The sequence below is a fragment of the Chroicocephalus ridibundus genome, chromosome 3, assembly GCF_963924245.1.
Source record: "Chroicocephalus ridibundus chromosome 3, bChrRid1.1, whole genome shotgun sequence".
Lineage (NCBI taxonomy): Eukaryota > Metazoa > Chordata > Aves > Charadriiformes > Laridae > Chroicocephalus > Chroicocephalus ridibundus.
The window spans coordinates 27,861,468-27,885,405 of NC_086286.1; the positions used below are offsets into that span (position 1 = coordinate 27,861,468).

Consider the following 23,938-nt stretch of genomic DNA (forward strand, 5'->3'; position numbering starts at 1 on the left):
TATATACAGTAACTTATATTTTGGGGTTAAGCAGGCTGACACAATTCTTTTCACCCAGACAGCTTCAATGGTAAACAATTCTAGTATCTGTAAAGCACCAATTTGCCTTCATTTTTATGCTGCCAAGGACTCTTCCAGTCACGCTCCTTTTTTTCCAACCATTAGCTATATTTAGAAATAAATCTATGTAAGAAATTCAAAAGAACTGATGGATATGGAAATATCTGTCTGTGGAAAGCAGCAAGTCTGGAGACCTTCCTCTTGTCCAGCCTATCTGAAGAGCTTAATAAACTTGTTTGAAATTATTCTGTAAATCAGCAGGATTTTTGAGACCCCCCCCCCAAAAAAAAAAAAAAAGGAAAAAACCCACCCAACTTAGTTGAATTTAATGTAATTCAACTTAATTTAGTAAGGGATTTCTTTACTTGCTTAATGGCTATTTCTCAGTATTGATGTGAGGGTTATTGCTAAAATCCATGAGCCAGCTACTCCTCCTACAGGTCAACACATTGAGATCTTTGCTGATCAGAAAACAATTCTGGTGTTTCAGAAGGTGGCATGTTTTTTTCAATGCCCCAGTCTGGTTACAGGCAGCATAGCATTTCTGGAGGGAAACGAGCATTTTCTGCTGTCCCTTGCAGAAGAGATGAAACTGTGATCTCAGTTGTTTGCATTCACTAAAGATCCTCTAATCCATTTCATAAGAGGAGGTTCTTTAACCTCAAGGCTTTGGCCAAATTCCAACTCAATTACTGCCTACCTGAAAATTCTCCCATTAAATTAGGATTGATGTATTTGTCTCCTCCCTTAAACTGGTGTGCAGCAGTGGCTTGAACTGCTAAGAGCTTTCTGGGCTTCATCTTCAAACTGGCTCATTTTGGGGTTAGGTTAAGAACATCAATACACTCACCTGACACAGGACTATACACTGCAATTAGTATTTATTAAATGTTTCAATATCCACTTACAAAAGGAAACATTAAAGTGAAAAGCATAGCTCCACACTGTATCCAGGAAAGAAACCAGGTAAGATTATGTGCAATAACTTGCAGAGAAATCCACCGACAAATAGCGTCAGTGGATACAAGCGAAGGCTGAAGATCTAACTGCGGACCACTGTGATGGTTTAAGGTTTTCTCCTTGCATAAACTACAACATTTCTACTTTTTGTACAAGGCAGGAATGTTTGTCATCCAGTGGTTACATGGACTATAAATTCATTGAATCATTTCACAGCTTTTGTTCTTTTGATGGCAGCATTTACTGTAGATGCTTAACTTGGATTGCCCGGAATGACAACGAACAGTTTCAGTGTATTCTGTATTTCAGTCTGTTGATGTAATAGTTCTTATGCCGCATGTCTACCTTTTGAGAAAGCTTTCAGTGAAATATTATGCATAATTAGAGAGGGTGGGATACGCACTCAGAGAAGAACAATTCCTTGAAATATTTCTGGCAGTGAAATGCTTGCCTAAGGGTGGATCACCCTGCTCCACGGAAAAACCAAGGAAGTGTAGGAGCAAATCTGCATGCAACATGTGCGGTGGCTTGGGATCCTTGCACCTTTACAGATTGTCTGGAAACACCTGCTTTTGAATTACCTTCAGCAATTGCTCTCTCTCAGCTTCCTAGTGGTGTTCCCACCTCAGTCACGCACCACCACCCTTTCTCTCAAAGGGCTCCCTGGGGTCCAAGCACTGATGGTGGCAATCCTTCTACAGTGACTTGTGTCAGATATCAAGGGTAAGCAGTGTCCTTGAAGTGGGTCCTGCTGTAGGGCAAGTGTTCTGAGGGCAGAAAAAGGAAAAAAAAGAGGGATTGCTGTTGGATGTTTAGGAGATCAAAATAACATCAACTGTATTAATGGTTCAGAATTTTAAGTTATAACATCGCTACACATTTTCTAATTGATTTTTGTAAAGGATGCATTATACCAGAACCGAGTAGCAATTTCTGTCCCATCAAAGCGACTCTCTGTGGTGTTTCAAAAGTACATTTCTGCCCGCCCCCATGGACTTCACTTCTAACAATTTTTACAAGATTTTTTCAAAACAAGATGAGAAGTGGTTGGATAGATTCTTCGCAGGCAACAGCCAGCAGTGTAAAATGCCTGCATATTCCTAACATTTTTCTCAGGTAGTGGTTTCGCCGCCCTATTTAGTCGAGCTCAGGGTGGATTGCCAGGGAAATGACAGCTCAGCTCCAGCTGTGCACTTCCACTTCCTTGTGCTGGCACTGGCACTCATTTAGGCTTTAATTTGGTCACATTGGGGAACTGATCCCACTGAAAACTTTAAAAAAACCTTCTTAGGCTTTATCCTGGTCCTTCCGTGACTCTTGTTGACAGCAAGAATCACAAGAAGACTACATAACTGAGGTATTCAGCATGCTTATTCAGCATGTTTAAGCATAAACAGAACAGCACTCTTCTGAATATGGTACCACATGCAGCAATTTCCATATTGTAATGCTTTAGAGAGAGCATTTCATACTATCTTTCAATAGAAGAGAAGACGTGCATCAGTTTTACTAATTTTGTATCGCAACAGGTGGTTTAGTGCCTGGATATATCAATGGCATGTAAGAGAATGGGAATTTCGTCAATGAGAATAAGAGTCAGGTAAATCAGCTGAGGCTACAGAGCCAGTTTGCATCAAACACGGAATTAAAGGGTATTCCCGATTCCCAGTTCCATGCTTAGAGCAACAAATACCACCACACCCTCACCCTGCTTTATTAACAGGTATGCTCAAAGAGTCTGGAAACAGCCCAATTGCCGTTTCCCAATCAATGCTCCTCCTTCACAACAGATACCGGTGCTGCTGACGGCAATAGCTTGCATTCACTGGCGAGTCTCCTGTGAAGCTCAGTTAAAAAAATCCATGCGCTTGGAAATAAGGGAAGACATAGAACGACTCCATCCCAACTGTCGGCTTGGCTGTACACGCAACAGATGGTGAAGGCTGAGGGGTTAACGCTATCACTTGGCCTCTTGGCCTGTCTTGTGTGCTCCCAAGTGTTTTATACCGTCTCGGAAAACTGCAACAACTTGTGCAACGATTTGCCACTGAGGCTTACTGAGATCTAGCTACGTTTTCATGACCTTTGGCCTAATTGACTGATTTGGAGCTTTTTAAAATAGATGATTAAACGCTCCTTTTCCTGCTTTTTAAAAAAAGTACATAAATATGAATGATCTCTATGTTCTATATCTCCCTGATTTCCTAAGAATGCCAGATATTTTCTGGGGAAGGCATTAACTAGCAAAGGCTTGTGTGACTGACATTTTAGTCTATTGGTGCTTTAGGTCTTTGCATAGGCAGACGAAAATGCTGTGATATCATGGAAAATGTGTACTTAACTCTAATAAACAAATGGGGTACGAATTTGGTCTCCTTTGGCACGTTTGAGCCTGCTCCCCTTCTGAACTGTTGAACCACTGCAACAAGAACTGATACGACAGGATGTAACTTAAGCTTTGATTACTGACTGATTACTATCTTTTATGCTCTTATTAATTACATTTACAAAGCTGAGTTGGCCTGGTATTCTGATCTTCTGTTTACAGTCAATCTTTAATTGTAAACAGTCAGCTACAGAGATTGAGCTACCTTCATTGCAGTTCTTGAAACCAGGACTCTCTCGACCAGGAATGAAAGATGATTTGAAGTTTTCTTATTTCACACTAGCAAAACTAAAAGCAGAATGTCATTTTTTGCAGTATGCAATGAAATAATATGAAAGGCCATGAGGAGAGATTTTATTCTGCCTCTAAAATATACACATTAGTTCAACATGATCTTACACAATTTGACAAGAGGATTTTCATTATTAATAAGATGAAATGTAAGACTCCTAATTAAGTGGAAAACAAACCAATGTAATCTACACTCAGAACACACAAACCTATTAGGTTTTGAATTTAATAATAAATCATTTATCTAAAGCCCAGCTGATTCGTTGCATGATCTTACTTGATGAGAGTTTAGTTCATTTCTGCAATTTTTGCTTCCTTCTATCCTTACTTGTCTTAATACAAGAGCAAATTTGGTTTTTAGAATGCCAAAGCTGAAATGTAGCTACTCAAAATGATCAGCAGGTAACAAAATGCCTTATGAACGGTCTCTTTAATTTTGAGGAAGTAGAGTAATTTACAAGTAAAATGAACTGTCTAATATGAATCAAGCACTAAATTAGAACTGCACTGCTGGACTGTAGGAACAAAAACACCAGAGAAAGAAAATGCATGCTACAAATTTCAGCAGGAAAATGCTAAATAGCCCTTACTCACAGGAGTTCTTGTAAACAAGTAACTAGTGACTTCAAAGAGATTTTAAGTACTACCTAATATGGAATTTGCCACATGTAGACAACTAGTCAGAGAAAACCTTTGACAGGTAAAGTTGTATCTGCATAGAAGTGACGTAACTTGGCTCTACCTGTCTGAAGCAATTACTGTTGCACAACAAAACTACTGAACAACTCCGAGCATTACACCTAATTCTGCTCAGCTACATGTATGAAACACGGGTGACCGAAAGGTGCCACGCATGCAGCTGAAAGCTGACTTTGATTCACAGCTGTATTAACTCTTTTTCTCTGTGATCTTTGAGCAGAAAATGGCCGTTCACAAATGGTGAACAACTATTACCATACAGACAACACATGTATTTCATTTATTCTGCCGTGTTTTCCCAGCTTCATAAATCCTCAGTTTTTAAACAAACACCTAATAGTTCATATTATCACCTTTTAATGGATCTCTCATAATCTGGAGAAAAACATTTGTGGGAGGTTTTTTTCTGAGAGACAAGGGTACCAAATATCTTGCGACATCTTCTAAAGAACATGGACACAACGTTAGGCACGCCTCTCGAAGTTTCTCAAGTACCAAATATGTACCAGTCTCCATATGGAACGACAAGTTATTTTTAAGCGTATGCCTTTTGAAAATGCCAGCCCCAACAGCAGCAAGTACCATGTTATCTTATTTGCAGAAGTCCTAGGATTTGCACAGATGATGAGGATGGGTCCAGATGATCGGGATCATATAGCAAAGAAACGCACCCCTCTCTCCACTTTCACATGGTAAAAGTCACTGGGCTACGCTTCTTTCATCTGCAGAAATGGGAAGAAACAACAGAAGCTTTTTATACTAAGTCTTCTGACCTTTAGGATAGGAAAAAATGCTTTAATTGTTGTAACAATTCCTTTTTTTCTTGTATGCTAATAGGTATTAAACCATACATATATTCAGGCACATCCTAAAGCAGAGCTGCCATGAGAGCCCGGAGAGCTATTAGAGGACAATACAGAAGATCTAAGCTGGGTCACAGTAAAATTATAATTGTTACTTACAGGAAGTGTTCTTTCATGTTTAAATCAAACCTCAATTATTTCAGCTTACTTATTCCTTAGAAAGTGGAAGTTAAGCATAAATATGTTAGATAAGATCTTTTCTGAGAAATATATGTGGAACAAAGAAAGAGGGAATTGTTGATGACCTCAGAAGAAAACTGTATAAAGTCAGTCAGAACCATCACCTGAGTGTGTCTTTATTTGCCAGTATACACATCATATTTGTCAGAACGTTATCACACTGGTTAATTGAAAATTATCTAAATAGAAGATTCATGACATCAACAAAGACTGTGAGGAACAGAAAGGGAATTGGGGAAACTTAGGAAATTTGGAAACAGAGCCAAAAAGTGTGTAAAGGTTTGGATTAGTTAGCTTGCCAAAATTAAAAAAGTTTTTCTTCTCTTTAACGCAGACAGCAGTTCAAATGGTTGACCACGCGTTATTATCTTCTAAACAGTGAAGTCTACTACATTTGCGTACGATCTAATGAATTCCAAAGGAAAGTGACAACAATCGGTTTTAAAAGTGATTTTTCCTTTTTTTCAAATACTTTCCAGCAATTAAGTTTACATGCAAAAAGCTGATTCCACGTACAGAAAATACTTTGAAATAACCGAAGGATACCCAGTCCAGTCCTCAAACTGACAAAAATACATTTCACAGAGTAATCAATACAAATAGAGAGAGCAAACAGAATACAAATCCACAGCTGCAAAGCTTCAGGTACGCAAAATGACTATTTTAATGTTGAGACAGATCCATGGTTTGAAAATATACTATAGCATGTTTTGATCAAACTTACATGGGAATAAAGTTACCTGCGCTGTACAGGTAAATATAACTAAAACCAGCTGGTGGCATTTTGCCTCTCCCCAAAATCAGAACAGTAATGGGATGCGTATGCTGAAAGTGCGTCCCTTTTTTACAGAAAAAGAACTGACAACATTAACTAATCTTGCACGCTGGAAACCCTCAAGATTAATATACAGTAGCACAAAATGATAAAAGTAGTTTTTTGCTAGGTAATAATGAAGAAAACAAAAGAACAAGTATCTGACAACACACAAGCGGAGATATTGTAGATACAACGTGACACTTAATTATAAATCCCTCTGGGGATTTACAATCTGACACCCAATATGCAGATCTGCACATTAATCGCCAGAACTCCTGTTTTCACCTGCTGTGGACTGCAATGCCATGAAACGTATGTCTTCATCTGGATTATAATGACAGTTTCAAACAAAGTCCTAAGACTTTAATAAGCTGCATAAACAGTTGCAAACAGTCATTTGCTCTAATTATGTTACTGTCAAAATGTAAAAAAAAAAAAAAAAAAGAATAGAATTTTAATTACTTCTTATTCAACTTTAAAATGTAGCAGAAAAGAAAAGAAGCTCAAGGAATTCTGAAAATAGGGGTGAATTCATTCACGGACATTAGTTAGGGGCTCCAAGGTTCTGTATAGAAATGAAAGTATGAAAATAAAACAAGCAAATTCAAGAAAGAAAATGAGCACTGATATTTCACCTCTAAAAACTTCAGCAAAAATGCTTTTTTAAAAAATGCATACAATTAGGAGCACGGTTGATAACATGACTGCAATATGCCCGTTTTCTACAATCTTTGATTGCTATATAAAAATAATTCTCTGATCTCTGTGCCAAACAGGACTTGCAAATATAACCTATTCCCTTTAAAACTGTGCTTGGTGTCTTAAATGTTTAAGGCTATACATGCACTCAAATTTAAGGAATTTCAAGTTGAAACAGTCATTGAAAACTGTGTTATATCACATAAATGATACAATGAAAGGGTACAATTAGGAAATGTAGACACAGTGCAGCATAAGTCTGTTTCTGTAAGACCAGCGTACACTAGACAGGTATTATATACTATCAGGACTTCAGACACAGAAAAGCTGAATCTGTTCTCAAAGGTACACACTTCAGATATAGGTATAAAACGAGCAAAACAAGCTAATTTGACAGCACTGATTTACTTATATTTTTGCTTGTGATAGTATTTTGATTAAAATGCACAAATAAATACAACTCAAACACTTTGCTACTGATACAATAATGCACAACCAGTCAGAAAAGAGGTATCTTGAATTCTCAGCTGTGAGTCACATTTACAGATGCCTATTTGATAATTGTTCAAAGAGATCCATTCTACCATTTCTGTTTTTAAGTAATAGCAAGTCCAAACATTATTTATCCAAAGAATTAGAAACAGACTTGGTTCTTTGGTTAACACCATGTGACTTACATCGGACACAGGAATCAATTAAGAATAAACAGTTGTACGGGGAGGTTTCTCGGAAAGGGGGGTGAGGAAGGGAAGTCTTCAAACTCAAAGAAATGCATTGTGTTAAACTGAACTGCCATTTCAAACCTCCTGTACTAGGAATAATCAGGTTAAGACATCTCTTCAGTTGCAGCGACATTGCTTACGCACGGTAACTTTAGTTTCTCCACATGTTTGTTTTATACAAAAGAAAGAAGGCACCGAGTGCATCGGTGGCATACAGGCAGTATAAAAGTATGCAAGAAAATGCTACATACTGTATCTTTCATACCTTCTAAAAATGCAGTGAACGTGTGCTATCCCTAAGCGATATAATGCTTCACAAATCCAATTCCTTATATCCCAATGAGAGAATGAATTATAATGTGAAACGCATTTTAATAATCTTGCTGATAACAGCACGATTCAGTATTTGTATTCACAAAGATCAGTTGTTAGCTTATAGTCACCAGAAAACAAGTTCAAAATTACTGAAGATCAAGGGAACTATAATCTCTAACTATAGTTTTGGGACAGAGCCAGCAGCCTTTACTCATGACAGATGTCCCGCTAAGAATGGAGAGGAGGCTCAGTTTTACCACTGTTATTCATGTTAATAGTGCCTTTCTCGGAGTCATCCCGGACAAAGAGATGGAACTGCTTACAGGGAAAGGTACTACACAACATGAAACACGTGTGGTTAAACCAGGACCTGAGTAAAAGGCAGTAGGTTCAGGCCCTTAAGTCTTAGCACTTCAGATTGTGTAACAGTGATATAGCTTGCTCATAGAGCATTTAATTTTACATTGTTAAATCATCTTATATAAAAATAGGTAAGAAAGCTCTGTAAGAAAGTATATATACTATATAAGGAGAAATCTCTCCTTAAAAAAAGCAAAGAAAGGGAAAAATTGAATAAAAGGTTTCACTAATTACACTTTGTCATGAAAATCACATTAAAAACAGTTATCATAAACGAAACAGTACTGAGCACTAATGAACCTTGTGGTTTACTGGAAAGGACAGCAAACTAGCTGTACAGTAAGAAAAGATCATTGCTCTATCTCGTTTTTTTTTGTAAATATTCCCTAATACATTCAACTACTTAGAAATTTTCTTAAAATGTCATAATAAGCCATTTGCAAAATTTACTATCAAAACTTGTTCAAAGCCCTGCCCCTTGCTTGCGCTATGGCCTGGAGATTACATCTCCAAGCTATGATAATGCTTCTGGTCAATTCTTTAAATTCATTCAAACTCATGCTTTGGAAATGAACGAAAAGTTATAAAGCAATCCACTTTAGACCCTCGGCATGCAGTAAATGTCCACAGGATTTGCAAAACACAGCAAAAAACAATTAATTTGATACAATGGGCAAGACTCCTGTCTTCAGATGTAAGAGAAAAAAGGATGACATTAATTACATCCCTGAATGTCCATGAGGTATTCCTTCAGTGGTATGGGATTACTGTTTTTGCTCTCCTGGGTAAGGTCCTCAGAGACAGGCAGCTTTTGGAGGCTTTATGCCAGCTCTACCAGTAGATGCTTCCAAGAAAGTGAGTGAATTCTTCTTGCTATCAGGCTAGCCTTGCCCATTTGCTGGGCGTAGCTGTTTCCTGGTCTTCATTCCTACAGGAGCAGTACCACCCACTTTCCTGACTCCTGGCACATTCCTCTCCGGAAGGATCTTATTTCTACATTATACCAGCAGAAGCCTGCACAGCAAATCCTAATCCAGCACGTATCCGACCAATTGATTAATTCAGTCACACACTGTTACATGTGAACTGAGCTTGCTAGCATTAATATGATTGTGCCGTATTCGAGTAGGCATAATATAAGCAGATACGCTGGGTGCATAAGATTTCTGCATAGTCTGCAGAAAGGAAGAAACCCTGCTTGAACTTAAGGAGGGGCAGTGATAAATTCTTAAGGCTAAACTAATCCATGTCACTGTGGGCAAGCTGGTACTCACCCTAGGCAAATAAACACTATCTACCTACCCTGCTTACATCTGTAAAATATGCTAGGTTAGAAGCCATGGAGTGCTCACCCAAAGCTGTGCTGCTCTGAATGTTTTAACTCCCACAATTCACATGTCACAGTTTCTCTGAGTAGGGCCCTCCGAGGGCCATAAGGTTCCAAGAGTGGAGTCTGAGTCACTGTCGCTGCCACTGTATGAAGCTGTCTCTAATTTTAATGCTCTCGCTCTCAGATGACATCTCTTCATCAGGCATTGATTCACTGACAAGCAAACGCTCCTGTGACTTTCCCCTCAAAAACTACCATCAGAACAAAGTGTCTGAAATCCAGCTGTGATGCACTACAAAATCTGGCAGTTGAGTTAAATAGACCAAAATACAGAACATTCTTGATGGCTTGTTCTAACAATAAACTTTGCTGAATGCTCCAGTTAAAATGATCAAGATGTTTGGGGATTGCTTTAACATTTTTAATATTAAGTTTTAAAAATATTTCAGATGCTGATGAAAAGAAGAAACAAAAATAAGAGATAATCATTAAATAACAAGTTTGTGACAGTATCCTGGTATTTGCTTTTTTGCCTCCATTCATAATTGAAATCACATTTGATTGTGCTGCAGGTGCCATGCTGTACCACCACTCTAATCTGCTGATCCTATTACACTTCACACTTTCAGGGTCAGGTCTACTCTCCTGTTGATGCCCATGGGCTCCTCTCATTAACATTAACGGCAGGCATGCATATCAGTGGGAGAATTAAATGGATGTTTAGCTATTACTGAGAATTCAGCTTCAGGATGAAGTCAGTCTGCCTTACAACTGACAAGCCATAATGTTAAAGCCTGCTTTAAACAAGACAGCTATTTTTTCCCCTCCAGAAAAGTGTGATGAATAAATAAAGGGTTCGATAAAACTCTCATTTAAATGAAAGGGCATTCTGTTGTTAGTTTCAAGTTGGAACAGTTCAGGCCAAAAGGCTTCCCCCTCAAATCGCATTCTGTGATTTTACCACAGGCTTTTTATTAGAACTTGTATGTGTAAGAGCGATCTGTATTCAATTCCTACATTAAAATGCCTCCTTCAAAGAAAAAGTTTTCTTCTTCTGTTTCATTATCTTAAAACTGATGGTTTGCATTTCAGAAATCTTAGGGAGTTGGACAATTGTAGAAATTTTGCACCAGTACCTTACTGTAAGAGGTGCGGAGTGCCCTTGACTTCTATGGTCCAGTGGCTGCCACACACAGCCTCCCAGGGTCTGGGAAGTTCGCAGGAGCAAGTCATTAGGGAGAAAAGAGAATAAATCAGTAACACAAACAAATTTTAGACAACCAAAAAAAATTGCTGAAACGGTGTGAAAAATGGGAAGGTACTGATGCTGGCACTGCATGTGCCATGAGGAGTGGTGGCAAAAATTTAGAGGTGAAAATATCTGCAACGGTAAATGCCATAAAATCTGTTTTCAGCTCAAGTATTCTCTTAATTGATAAAGGATGTTCAGCTCCAGTAAGCGCACATACATTTATTCCAAGGGCTCACCAAATTTTGAAATTTAATTATTAATGAGGTTAGCAGATTTCACTCGGATTTAGAAATTATGTCATATTTCACCAGCAGCAGAACCTACACCTTGCCTAAGTTCTGCCTTTGCAGTCAGACCTCGCAGTGTGGTTATAACGTGGCTGTCTTAAGTCCTGAGCACGAGGGAGCACCACGGGGACCAAGCTTTGAATCCCACCAGTGCTATCCTCCTTCCCTGTGCTGCCTGGCTGAACGGGGAACAGAAGCATGGCTCCACCGACTCCTTGCCTCCACATATGTGGGAGACAGCGGTGTCCTACAGAGGCTGTACCACCTCTCGTCCTTCTGCACAGTGATCTCATGCTTGCCTGTACTGCCCTTACCACAGAAAGGAACTTTCTTTTCTCATACCAACTTTTCTCATATTTATAATACTTTAAGAGATAAACTTTGTGGAATATTCTAAACATTAAACCAAATGGATCATATGCAGAAAGGATGCAGTGTTTTCAAGAATAGAATCTGTAAGAACGTCACTGTTCTATAATTGTTTAAGGCTACACTGTCAGGAATCAGACTCAATTCGAGAATTGTCATCTCTACATGGTACATTGGCACACAGAAAAGTAATTAAGTAATTTGATAAACTCTTCCTAACTGTACTTTTGAACAAAGGCAAACAACAAAGAGCTATGAAAAAAAAAGCACAGATAACTCTGAGGAAAACACAAATGCCTCTTTCTAATTTGTTTCGGATACTTTGTTCTTTAGAAATTCTGTTCCATGCTTAAGATTTAACTGAATGCACAAAACCACACTGTATGTATAAGCCCTTACACAGGGTTTAAAAAACCCCAATATCTAAAGGCAGATTTCAAATACAAAAATATAGGTTTCCATAAAGCAATAAGAAAAACAAAATGACAAGCAAATCATAAGAATGGGATCTAGGAAGAAAAAACAACATGACAGCTATTGATACTGTAACTAAATCATAAAAATCCCAGGGTGAATCCAATTATTGGTGTGACCGGTTTTGCGTGGCAAATCTGTATTCTACTGCCTCAAAATTAAACATTAATTTCCATTCTTTATACATTCAGTTCCCAGCCTTTGTACAGCAGAAATCCAAGTAAGCCAAACCTCCTTCTGTGAAGCACAGACTGGACCTGGATACCTTGGGAAAAGTCACAGAATCTAGAAAGATTCTTTTTCCCAAAGGTGCCCAACACAGACTACTATAAATCTTTGTGTCTAAAGTAAGATTTTAGTGTCTTAGAAATCTGAATGGTTAGATGGAAAACTGAAGCAATGCAACCTACAAACAGAAACCCAAGCCCTGTTACAGTTTAGTTTGGTTCTGTAAGAGGATATTTGCTGCACCTTCCAAACTGACTTCTTCATTTGTCCAATGGTGATGTTAAATATATTCTCCACTGGAATCAATCTGCTCAGTTCTTGCTGCTAAATACTGTACATTATTTTATAAAGCAAAACCTGTACAGAGAGACAACCATTGAGAGACAACTTTCACCTTTAGGAAAGAGCATCCAAATATCCACAAACAGAATGAGTAAAAATACTTCCATATCCATTGAAAAATTGCTTTTGATCAGCTTCTAAGTCAGAGTTTCTACTATATGGAAAGCTGAAAGGATTGCGAAAATCTGAGCATCTTCCTTATGCATATAAAATTAATGTTGATTTTTTATTAAATTCTACACTCAACATTACATTTCACAAATTGAGGAACAAAAAGGACGGAAAGAGACAACTTGTATTACTGCAAGACCACTGTTTAAAGAAAGTTTTTGCATTATTTGTATATTCAGTAAATAAAGCCTCTGTAAATGAAGCAGCAGCGCAATACCAGAAGGAAAAAAAAAAAGGCCTGTAATAATGTTTTAAATCCTTAAATCAATAAAAACTGAAAGCCTGGCTTTGCATATAAACCCCTCAAAAGGCACCAAATAAACCAAGTAGTGGAATTACTGAAAAGAACTTAATGAAATTGTTAAGTAGTGTGAGAATTTGAGAACCATGTGAAACACCTCTATTATAGCATACTCACTGTCTCCAATCTCACTGTACTTGACTGTATACCCTAAAGCCAGGATTGTTCAAAAGTATTATAAAGAAATTGAGAGAAAAACATTTGCCCTAATGAGAACACTCTAGGCTACCACTAATTCTCTCAACAAACTACAAAACTTCACTCTTCTGCTCACCAAGTGCTACAACAGTCACTGAAGTCTCATATTGGTAAGATGTCACCATCATTTATAAGAGAAAAAATCGCTTGCTTTCCATAGAGCAACAACTAAGAGTAAATGAAACTTGTAATTACAGGCAAAAAGAACATTTGAATCGGGAAGCTTTTTAAAATTATGATTACTCAATAATCCACAATTTCAGTGATATGAATTAGATTCAGCAGTCATTAAATTAGAGTGATTCCAATTAAGTATTTGGAACAAACAGGAATCTCAGAAGCACTGATATTTCCCTAATTTCAGTGGAAGCCATGAGTGTTTATCGGATGGCAAACTTTCTTGTGATACTGAGGCTTCTCAATCGTGTCATTAGAAAGCTGTGTTTCCCAACTTGAATATAAGCAAAGCAAACTTCTATTTTGGGTATGAACATTCATTCAATTGCTCGCAAATCACTAGAAAAATAACTTACCGATCTTCTCTTCTCCAAGAAGAAAAGTAAAAACTCCTGGACTGCTCTCTACTTCCAACAAACAGCATATGGTAATCCCTAAAACAGCTCAGAAGAGACTCAGACGGATACCTATCTCAACCAAAGTCACAGTATTTTGTGTTCATTCAGAGTAGTTCAACTGCTGCCACTTCCATCACAGTCTTTCAACCTAACTTGCAACTGCTGACATTTTAAAGAAATCCGTATCAATTTGTTTAACGAAAATATATTTTAGTAAAATCGTGCTCTACGAGCTTCCTACATTGGAATACATGAATACAGGAAGTGCTTTCAACAGAAAGTTACATAGTTTTACAGTACAACCTGTCTAAGGAGATTTGGAAGGGACCAAACTAATGATCTGGTCTCTTTGGATTAGGCAGAAGTACAGGCAAGAGGGAAAAACCCAATTTATGCCATATATAGAGCTCGTTCCTGTCACAGATTGAAGAAACATTAGTTTGATGTCAAAGTTCACCTGATGCCCAAATGCTAGTATTTTTCAAACCAATGGCATATCAAAAAATGAAAACTTAATTGTACTAAGCTCCTGGAAAGAAACTCAGTGTAAAACAACAGTATATCCATATATGCTATATTACTAAGTGTTCTTCTCCACCGTGGGGTTTTTTTTCTTTTCCTCTACAGATCATTAACTTTCTATCAAAGTGCAAATGATTGACCTTTAATCTGAATGCAGGCAGGTCAGAAGCTACAGTATTAGAGCAATACAAAAAGCACAAAAGGAGGAGCTTACATTAGTTTGGAGAACCTTACATAAAATGTTTCTGAAAACCACAAAACAAACCCAAATACAGCATCAGGTGGACGGGGGAGGGACCGCTAACGTATCTGTGTACAGCAAGGCTTCTCTGACACCAAGGAAGTGTCTGACATTAAGTGAAGGTTATATATTAAATCCCGCCATTTTTGCATGTTGTGCATTCTTTATGATGGAATGTTGACCTCAATTTTCGTTCTTTACTTCCACAACAAATCTGTTGTTTGTGACCAGGGATGATCATCTTCCTGAAAGACCAAACTCCCTTAAAACCACAACTGCACTTCGTACTATCCATTACGATTCTAGCAAAGTATGCCATCTACATACTTGTTGTCCTTTAGATTCTTTCATTTCAGTCCAGTGATTGAGTTCATCTTCTCCTGAGCTGTTGAGACCTAAGGAAATCCACCCTATCATCTCTTTTCGTTTCATGCTGCGCTTATTATATACAGAAAGTATGAGCGTCACATCTGAAAGCTGAAACAGCGCCACTTGGAAAACGAAGGTTTCTTTGTATACTGGATTTGGCTGTCCTCGGCGGATTGAAGTTTTGCATTTGGACATCTCTTGCCCCATCGAATTCAGCAGTGTTAACTTAACATATGTATCTACAAAATAAATCATATTTTGGAATGTCAGATATCTTAGAACAAAAGTTTTTGAGATATTTACGAGATGCAAGGATATGGTGTATACGAGGCTGACTGAACACGGCTTAGTTTAGACACATGAAAAGATGACAAGTAAGCAAGGTATTACAAACACAATAACAAATTAACTAGCTTCACTACTATTAAATGGGTTAAGTTAAAGGTATACCTCATAATCCTCTTCCCGTTGACCCCCCTTATTTGTTCTAAACAAACTTAAATTGCAATAACACTTAGCAAGCTCCAACTAGCCACAACACTGTAAAGCATACCACTGAATTTTCAGAGAATAAGAATAAACAAAGTAGAAAGAAAGCAAATAATGAAGAGAAATAAAAAACCCCACGTTGGTATGCAGTGATGATATCAAAACAGCCAGAATGAAATGCTTAAGAATAATCTCTGCATGGATGTGGTTCTCACTTTGGTCTTTTCAATTTTATTTATTTTAAAGACCAAAATGTAGCAAAGTGCATTCAAAGGTGGAAGTTCACACAATATAAAAAAACCTCTTAATTTCTGGATTCATAAAGGAATATATTTAATACACCTTTGAAGAGAACTCAGTTTTTGCATAATTCAATATGGTTGTTTAAAATACAGCTTATACAGTGCTCTTTAGAAATACATGTAAGAAGCTGATGCAAGCAAATGTGTTTAGAACACATTGGGTGTTAGTATTTGGGTATAAAACTTTATTTTTAAAGCTCTATTTTCATTTGACTAGAAGCACCAAGCCATGCTCCTGCAGAAGGATGTGCATTTCATAAAGTTATAACTAACTTTAGGAAATATAGAACTACATAAAACAATCTGTTTTTTCACTCTTTATTCCTGTCATATTCATGTTAATGAATAATACTGTTAAAAGATTGGAGTTTATGTAAAAAGAAACAAATTGAACATTTTCACTTTGAGGTATACTGAAATTCCAACATCCATAATCAGAGATAAATGCAACTTTGGCATTAGAGAGTGCCACAAATAATAAAGATATACTTTTATAAACCAACATGGTATGCAGCCGTGGATAGCTTTACTGCTGGCAAATTTTCTTTTGCATGAAAAAGACAACATCCAATTAGTTTCTACAGGAACTCACCTCGGATTATATAAACCTGTCCACCTATCAAGTGTTTTAGACAACAGAACAGTCCGTCTGACAACAGGGGGTGGAAAGCAGTAAAAGAAATAATGACCAGATGTCAATAGTTGGGTGAGAGAGGATCAAAGGTTAAAGTTTAAGAGGAAACACTATTCACTGGTGTGGCAGAACACAAAACCTTAGCAGTATAGATCAGAAAAAGGATTGAACAAAAGGATTGTTGGATTAAGTTTCATGAAATGAAAATTTTGTGCAGTTTTTGTGTAATCTTTAACAAAAATTACACCGCTTTCATAATGGGTTATCTTAGCGCTAATAGCTACTGAGTTCTAAAGCACACTCAACATAGAAAGAACCATGCAAACAATTAGGTTATAGAAGACTGGGTTAAAATGACTGTATCCTTTTTATCAAAGCTTATGCTTTTTCATGCAAACTCCAGCATATTAAGAAAAACTGCACACAGTAACTATACTTAATATATTAAAAGCAACAAAATAAAAAATCACTGAACTGAAAACTAACCTGGTTTTGCCCTTAGCTTTTATAGTTGCAGATATTTGACTGCAATACTTTAGTTCTTGAGTAGTGATGAACTTGGGCACAAAAATGACTGATCTAACCTCTAAAAATAGCCAAGGGACGCTTGCATCTGAAATTCAGCTTATGTGTCTCTAAAATGTACGGATCTCACTTGTCAAAGTCCATGTATTTATGGATTTAATGTGTGTTTGCAAGCATACACACACATGCATTTAATGTGTAAAATTTTGTACCTTGTTTCAACAAAATTTCAAAGGATACTAAGAAGCATCTTTTTATCAGACGAAATACTAAATATCGCACAGAGAAACGAAGACAGGTTCTAACATCAAATGTTATTGCCTGCAGGATTTGGGCTATTTGCCTATACTCAGTTGCTAAATGAGTTACTATATAACATATAAACATGCAGCAGAGGAGTATATACTACCAAGAAACAGAAATGTAGGACTCAATCCATATTTGCTGCAGAAGCATTTCACAAAACTGCATAGGTTCACAACTCCTAGACTACAGAAGGGATCGCATGTGGGAAAGAATAGTTGCTTCCCTTTCTATCATAGTTTCTCAAGACCTGAATGAACACTCATCTGTCTGTGTAGCAACGTGGTCTAGTGGGAGGTGTCCCTGCCCATGGCAGCGGGATTGGAACTAGATGATCTTTAAGGTCCCTTCCAACTCGAACCATTCTATGATTCTATGACCTGCGCATGTACTTAGAGGACTTTGAACCACTGATGGTCCAAACAACAAATCTGATCAGAGCATTTAATCATCAACCCTATGGGCCTTAGTTTTCATTGTGTGGAAATGATGGCAGAGAGAGAGGCTGGCGTGTGTCCAGGATGCACTTGACAGGGAGTTAGGAAATGGCAGTGCTATGCACCTGGGTCCAGGAGTTTACAAAAAGGTGCTACCACTGCTGGGGGGGAGGGGGACAGCACAAAACAGCCCATAGGAGAAATCTGGATGCCGCAATACTCTGTGCACAGTCTTACGAGACCTAGAAAGTGCATTAGTTTCCAGCTTTCCAGAAACAACAAAACTCCAAACCTGCATTTGCCTAAACAGAACTGGACTATTATCGTTATGAATATCAAAACTTCCCCCCATCCTTCACAGGGGATAACAAAAGGTAACACACAAGATATTCCCTACAAAAAGGTTAGACAGAACATGGTATTACAGGGCTATGTCCCATGTTCTACGCTGCTTTCTTGCAAACTGAAACTGATTTTTGACCCCAGTGACAGACACAATGGTTAGCTAGACAGCATGGGCCCACAGAACACATTTTGGGAATGAACAAAACAGGGAATGAACATACCTGTCTTCAAAACAAGTACTGAACCTCCATCTAACTTGCATATTCTAAATATCAAGAAAAACTTCGCTTTCTCTAGAGATTCCAGAAAGATAAGCATAAGCCACCTACTGTTTTTTGCTTTAAGGGAACACATGGTCCCTTCTCTCCAGGTCTTCTCTTCTGTTCACTCCTTTCCCTCACCCCACTGTCCTTGGGCCTTCTTGGCTTTCCCCATCTATTTCTATACTTTGCCTCCACATAGGTGACTCTGGGGCAGCTACCTAATTATATAAAAGTATTAGCGATGCTACTTTCACTTTCCTCCTCTGGCCATGTTAACAAAGTCTGGCTCCATCAGTGTGAAAAGTGTAGAGAAAGCAAAGCAGAGTAAAGCTGAGCCAAATGTAATTAACGAATGGAATGAAACATGGGACAAGAAAGAAAGAGGAGAGCATCAGTCTCAAGTCATTTGGCTTATTTCCTTAACTCGGAAGACAAAGTGAGATGTGCAAACCACTTATAAAACGTTGGCAGCCTGCAACATAATCTAGTAGTGTCAGATATCTCCTAGTGCCATACAAATCTGGGGATTAAGAAACAGAAAGAGGGGCTAAAACCTGAGCCTCCAGACAAAATCGAGAAGAACAGGCAGGTATGTCTGGCTACAACTTATGTAATTCAGACTCAACATCTAAAAAACTATAAAAAATAATTTTAAACAATATTCATTACTGAACTTTCTCAAATTCAAAGAATTAGAGACAGTAAAAACATTCTGTGTGTGTGACATTCCAACTAGCTACAATTTAAAAGTATATAAAGTTCACAGATATTTCAGGCAAATGTATTTTTGAACAAATGCTTGAACACACAGTTCAAGTCCTTTCTGACAATGAACATTCCTCTACACAGTAAATATTCCAAAGGCCTCAATTTGTTTCTCCGTTGTCTTCACTGACATTCCCAAGTTACATATATCACTACCACGTATACACAGGCACACAAGCAATTAAAGACGGCAGTACCAACCCCTCTAGGAACAGCAATAACTGCTCAGAGTGTTTATATTAATATTAGCTGGCATGTACTTTCTCTTTAAACACCAACTTTTTATTCTTGGCCTGTGATGTGAGGCATTAGTAATTTAGCAATTAATCATTATGATAAAGGTAATTTATTAGTCAGTCATCATGAAAAATTAAAAGATTCTTGTCAACTTACAATTAATATTTTGAATTTTAGATTTTTGCTATTTCCCAACTGACTAGAAATATAAAACATGAAACAGATTAGTTGATGATTGCTCTATTTCATTTTGATTGGGTAAGACTAAATGATAGGATTGAAGTCCTTGCTACTGAGAGCCCCACCAGTACAGAAGCATTAGGATGAAAAAAGCTTTTCACTCACTGGGTGGTCTGTTCGCTGCCAAGTTTTTGAAGTGGCTGCCTTTTATCACTTCTGCTGATAATCTTCCAGTTGTAGCATTATAAAGGAGGCCAACGAGGATTTCTGGAGCTGAGCCATGTACCAGAGACTGACAAGAGGAGGTACTTTCACTGCAGGACACTTCTGACATGCTCATTTGAGAGTCACAACCCTATAAAAAAGATAAACAGCTCCATGTATTTTATGCAACGATGTCACTGGAAGTAAATTTTTAGAATAACACATAGAAAATTAGGAAAACAATGTACTGACAATAACAAATAAAGTTCCATTCAATCAACCAGTAAGAAATGTACATCCTTAATGTATACTCAGTTCGCACAGGTTAGAGGTAAGAAAGACCAAAGCGGTCAGGAATTAAAGTAATTCTTAATTTTGTGTTTCCGCTGCTTCATAATTCAGAAGAAACAATAGCAGATGAAGGGCAGCCTTTATGGTTCCTATTTGCTTCAATTGCTAAGACAAGACCTGTAATATAATTTGTCAGCATCCTGGAGAACATTAAAGCTTGGATCTTTTACTTTCCAAAAATGGAAAACACTAGTGGAATTCTGAAGATAATAAAATGCAGGAAATTCTTATTCATCCTTTGTAAAGGTTATTCTCTAGACTGAGAATTTATGAGTAGCAAAATAACAGAACACATGCAAATAGAAAAATGCGCTCTGTCTAGAATAAATTAGCTTACAAGGAATGTAATTGTTCCAGGGATACAGAATTGCAATAGACCATTTGTCTTGGGTAGGAGAGGAAGAATGGCATCCTAAGGCTCAGCAAGTGATGCTTTAATTTCCAGCCTGCAAGCTCCCAAAAAAGTTCAGATCTCTCATGTATTCCCTTGATGTCATACCTTTGACAGAAGCTTTTAATATTCATTTTTATAATTTTAACCCCTCATTATTGGCCTTTAAAAAAAAAATACTTTCTTTACGCTGCCATGCGAATCATACCACAGTTGCTCCTACTTTCATTTCTTGCTTTCATGCACTGGCACACAGAGTTGTAGCACTGAAAACAAGAAACTGGATGGAATCTAGCCAATGGCGCAACAATTTGCTTGGTAGCCAAGAAGAGATTTTTGAATTATCAGTACATCCCTTTGTGATTCTCTCAGAAAAAACATAAATTAGATGCACAGATTTTTCAAATATGGCTTGACTCATTTGGGAATCTGGCAGCACTCTTTCAAGGAGTCATGATGATTTTGTGAAGTTGATTCTTCCAGATTCCAAATGTCTCTATGATTTCCAGCAACCGCTGATATGGGCATGAGATCAGTCCTTAAATATAAATAGCACAAATCCTCATCAAGATGAAAGTTAACTTTAAAAGCAAGTAACTTAATATGACATATAAAGCCCAAATGCATTACAGAATCTCAAATCATAGAGGCGATACCTACAAGAAGAAATGATGAACCTACAATAATAGCTTTCACATTGACATTTTAACTAGCCCTTCTCAAAAGAACACTTCCATAAAGTCTGAGAGAAGCTTCAAGTAGCAATGCAGTTCCTCATTAATAGAAATTCACTGTTGTTAGCAAATGTATTCTTACTACTAAAGGACCTCAACAAAATTCTCTGACTTCTGTCCTCCAAGCTGCAAATTCTGAATTTTACGTCTTTGGTTATGTCTCCAAAAGTTCGTTATTCAATTCCAAGAATGAATTTCAAATGGGTTGCAAATTGTAAATTGCTGAAAATGAATTACAAGTATACATTTATTCTCTGGTTCTTGGCACTCACAAAACAGGAAACTTTTGATTCCTAAGTTCAACAGTAGAATACAAAATGGAAAGTTTAAAAGAAAGATGGCTTGATTCAGCAGTCATAGTATACACTGCACACTTGAAAGCCTCAGCATGTCCCATCTGCAGACACTACTTAAGTTTTCCGGTCTTTTAAAATTGTAACACATTATTCCTATGATGCTTATTCATCTTATTATTTTGTTGGGCCAGGAATTTAACCACAGTCAATCTGATACTGTTCAAAGATTAGGTCTCAAATTTGATTGTGATCATGCTGCAAGTCCACAAAAGAGACATGACACAAGCGAGCAGGTGGGTAACACTCCCCCGCAAACCCTCACAGGGCTTTGACATCTGTGCTGAGAGAAGGTGATGACGGGACTTTTTCCGAATTGTGACTTATTTGTACAGTTTACTGATGTTCTAATAGGGACTCAAGTCTAAATCAGTTTATGACAGAGTTAAACTGATTACAATGCGTATTGGAATAATGTTTAGAATGCTAGAAATAGTAAACAGTAAATGAGTGGTGACTGAGTGGGAATGAGTCCCGAAGTACCTTGAAAGCGAAGACAAGTAGCTTCTGTGTGATGTTACAGAGGAGGGGGAAAACAACTGAAAAATGAAACAAGTGTGATATTACAAAGTTAGATAAGGATGGGCTAGAAGTATTGTTCCTTTACAACAGAATCCTGAGTGGATGTGAGGAGGACAGGACTGCGTTCGTCACGGCCAGAGTAAAGGATCTCACCAGCTGAACAGTGAGATAAGAAGACCTGGGTGATGCTTGAGATCTGTAAGTGGATCGAAATGCAACTAAGTGGCTGTACCTTAGAAATGTTGCACAGAAAGAATTGGTAGATGCAGCCTTGATGAAAATCTGGAGAGAGGGTTTAACTTAAATGTTTTGCTACCATATTTTCTAAAACAAAATATTTTGCCTCTGTTTTGCAACAGGTGTCAGGTTTGAAACAAACAAAAGCGTGTATAATAAACTTATAAATCCCCTTCCTACAAAATGTTGTGGTGACAGAAGTTTAAAAACATTAAAATAAAGCAACAAAATTCACTGAAGAAACAAACTAAACAATATTTTGTTTTCCATTTCACCATAGATTCCAAACTATTTTGTTTCATGCTGACCCAAACGTATTTTTAAAAATACTGTTTTTCAGTTATGAACTGGAAAATCCTAATATAAAAGAAAGTGAGATGTTAAGACGAAAAATGAAGCAGAGAGGTCTGAAGAGGGTTAGAAGACAGACTGATGTTATTAGGTAAAAACAGGATTAAATGACATAAACCAAAGTATAATTTCTCAGTCTATGATAAAGGAGAAAACAGTTTGGGGACGAGTAGGTAAAAGACATGAGAACAAGGGGAAGGTGAGACTGTATTTTGTCACTTTTCTTTTGAAAGAAAACAGACAAATCCTATGAGGAAGAGAAGAAGAAACAGGAATCAGGGAAGGTAAAGAGACAGCTGAGATCAACATGGCTCTCAGATCAACAACTGAAGAGACTTTTCATTGCAGGACAAAGTTAAAATTGGGGATACTGTGTATTATTAGATGTCTTCTCAAAAGTATTTTCTCCAGCACAGAGTTTATTATGGAAATCCACTCATAGTTTTAAGTAAGGTATTCCATGATAATCACATCTGCTGGGAAGTAACCTGACTTTCTGTTAAATCTGTAAACTGCACTGGAATTGAAGACAACAGTTTTTCAAGTCTCTCTTTAGAGGTATTTTTCTATTTAGATAGTCAAAATTCAAGAAGAGTGCTAACGAATTAATCAAGAAAAAAGGAATACAGGAAGTTGCATTTCTACCTGCTCAAAATATAAGCTTCATGATCACATGCCAAATTGTAAAATATTAACACTGAAATTGCTAATTGGTACAACATGAACATAAACTTAGCTACAATGAAGCTTTCATCTCATGACAACATTACAGTGCTACCAGATGCTTTTCATCTCCATACAGATCTGTATTCAATCTATCTGTAGGCCACTTTGATACTGTAGTTTCACTGTGGGAAATGTAATATTTAGACCAAAAGTTACTATTTGTTTGAAATAATCTGTCTACGTAAATTTATTTTTATAACTCTTCCCTCTCTTTCTCTATACAAACTGCGTGTATTTTAACATGCGGGGGAAAAAAGGACTAAGGTTCCCTAATAGCAAAAGCCTTTCCAGGCTTGCAAGCACCAGAATAGCCTAGTAAGAACTGTTGTAAAATCTTAACTGCAGATTTTTTTTAAGACTTAGATGAACTGTCAAGATATTGATGATCTGGCCACAGCGCAAGGAGCTGTCTCTTGAGGCTGTCTCCAGGATATGAATGCTAAATCTCTAACCTACTTTGTCAATTTTGCCATAACAAAAATATATTATTAACAATAAACACAAGCAAAAAACCATTAGTTACAGTCTATTCTGTATTTGAACTTGGTTCAAAGGTCTGTTCTTACTACAGTAAATTA

At 37.3% G+C, this 23,938-nt stretch overlaps 1 protein-coding gene across 6 annotated transcripts in view; it reads right to left on the reverse strand.

Moving 5' to 3' along the window:
* Positions 1-945: 945 nt before the first annotated feature.
* SYT14 (synaptotagmin 14) overlaps positions 946-23,938 on the reverse strand; it is a 104,865-nt gene continuing 81,872 nt past the window's right edge. For 2 of the 6 annotated variants that reach the window (XM_063328538.1, XM_063328536.1), the window contains 3 exons: positions 19,657-19,846; positions 16,395-16,451; positions 5,448-15,250 (listed from right to left, as the gene is read on the reverse strand). In XM_063328538.1, the coding sequence (XP_063184608.1) occupies positions 14,937-15,250; positions 16,395-16,451; positions 19,657-19,846 (561 nt within the window). In that variant the 3' untranslated portion in view covers positions 5,448-14,936. Of the gene's footprint in view, positions 5,119-5,447; positions 15,251-16,394; positions 16,452-19,656; positions 19,847-23,938 lie in introns of those variants that run through there. The other 4 variants (XM_063328537.1, XM_063328534.1, XR_010070240.1 and 1 more) reach the window with 3 other exon arrangements.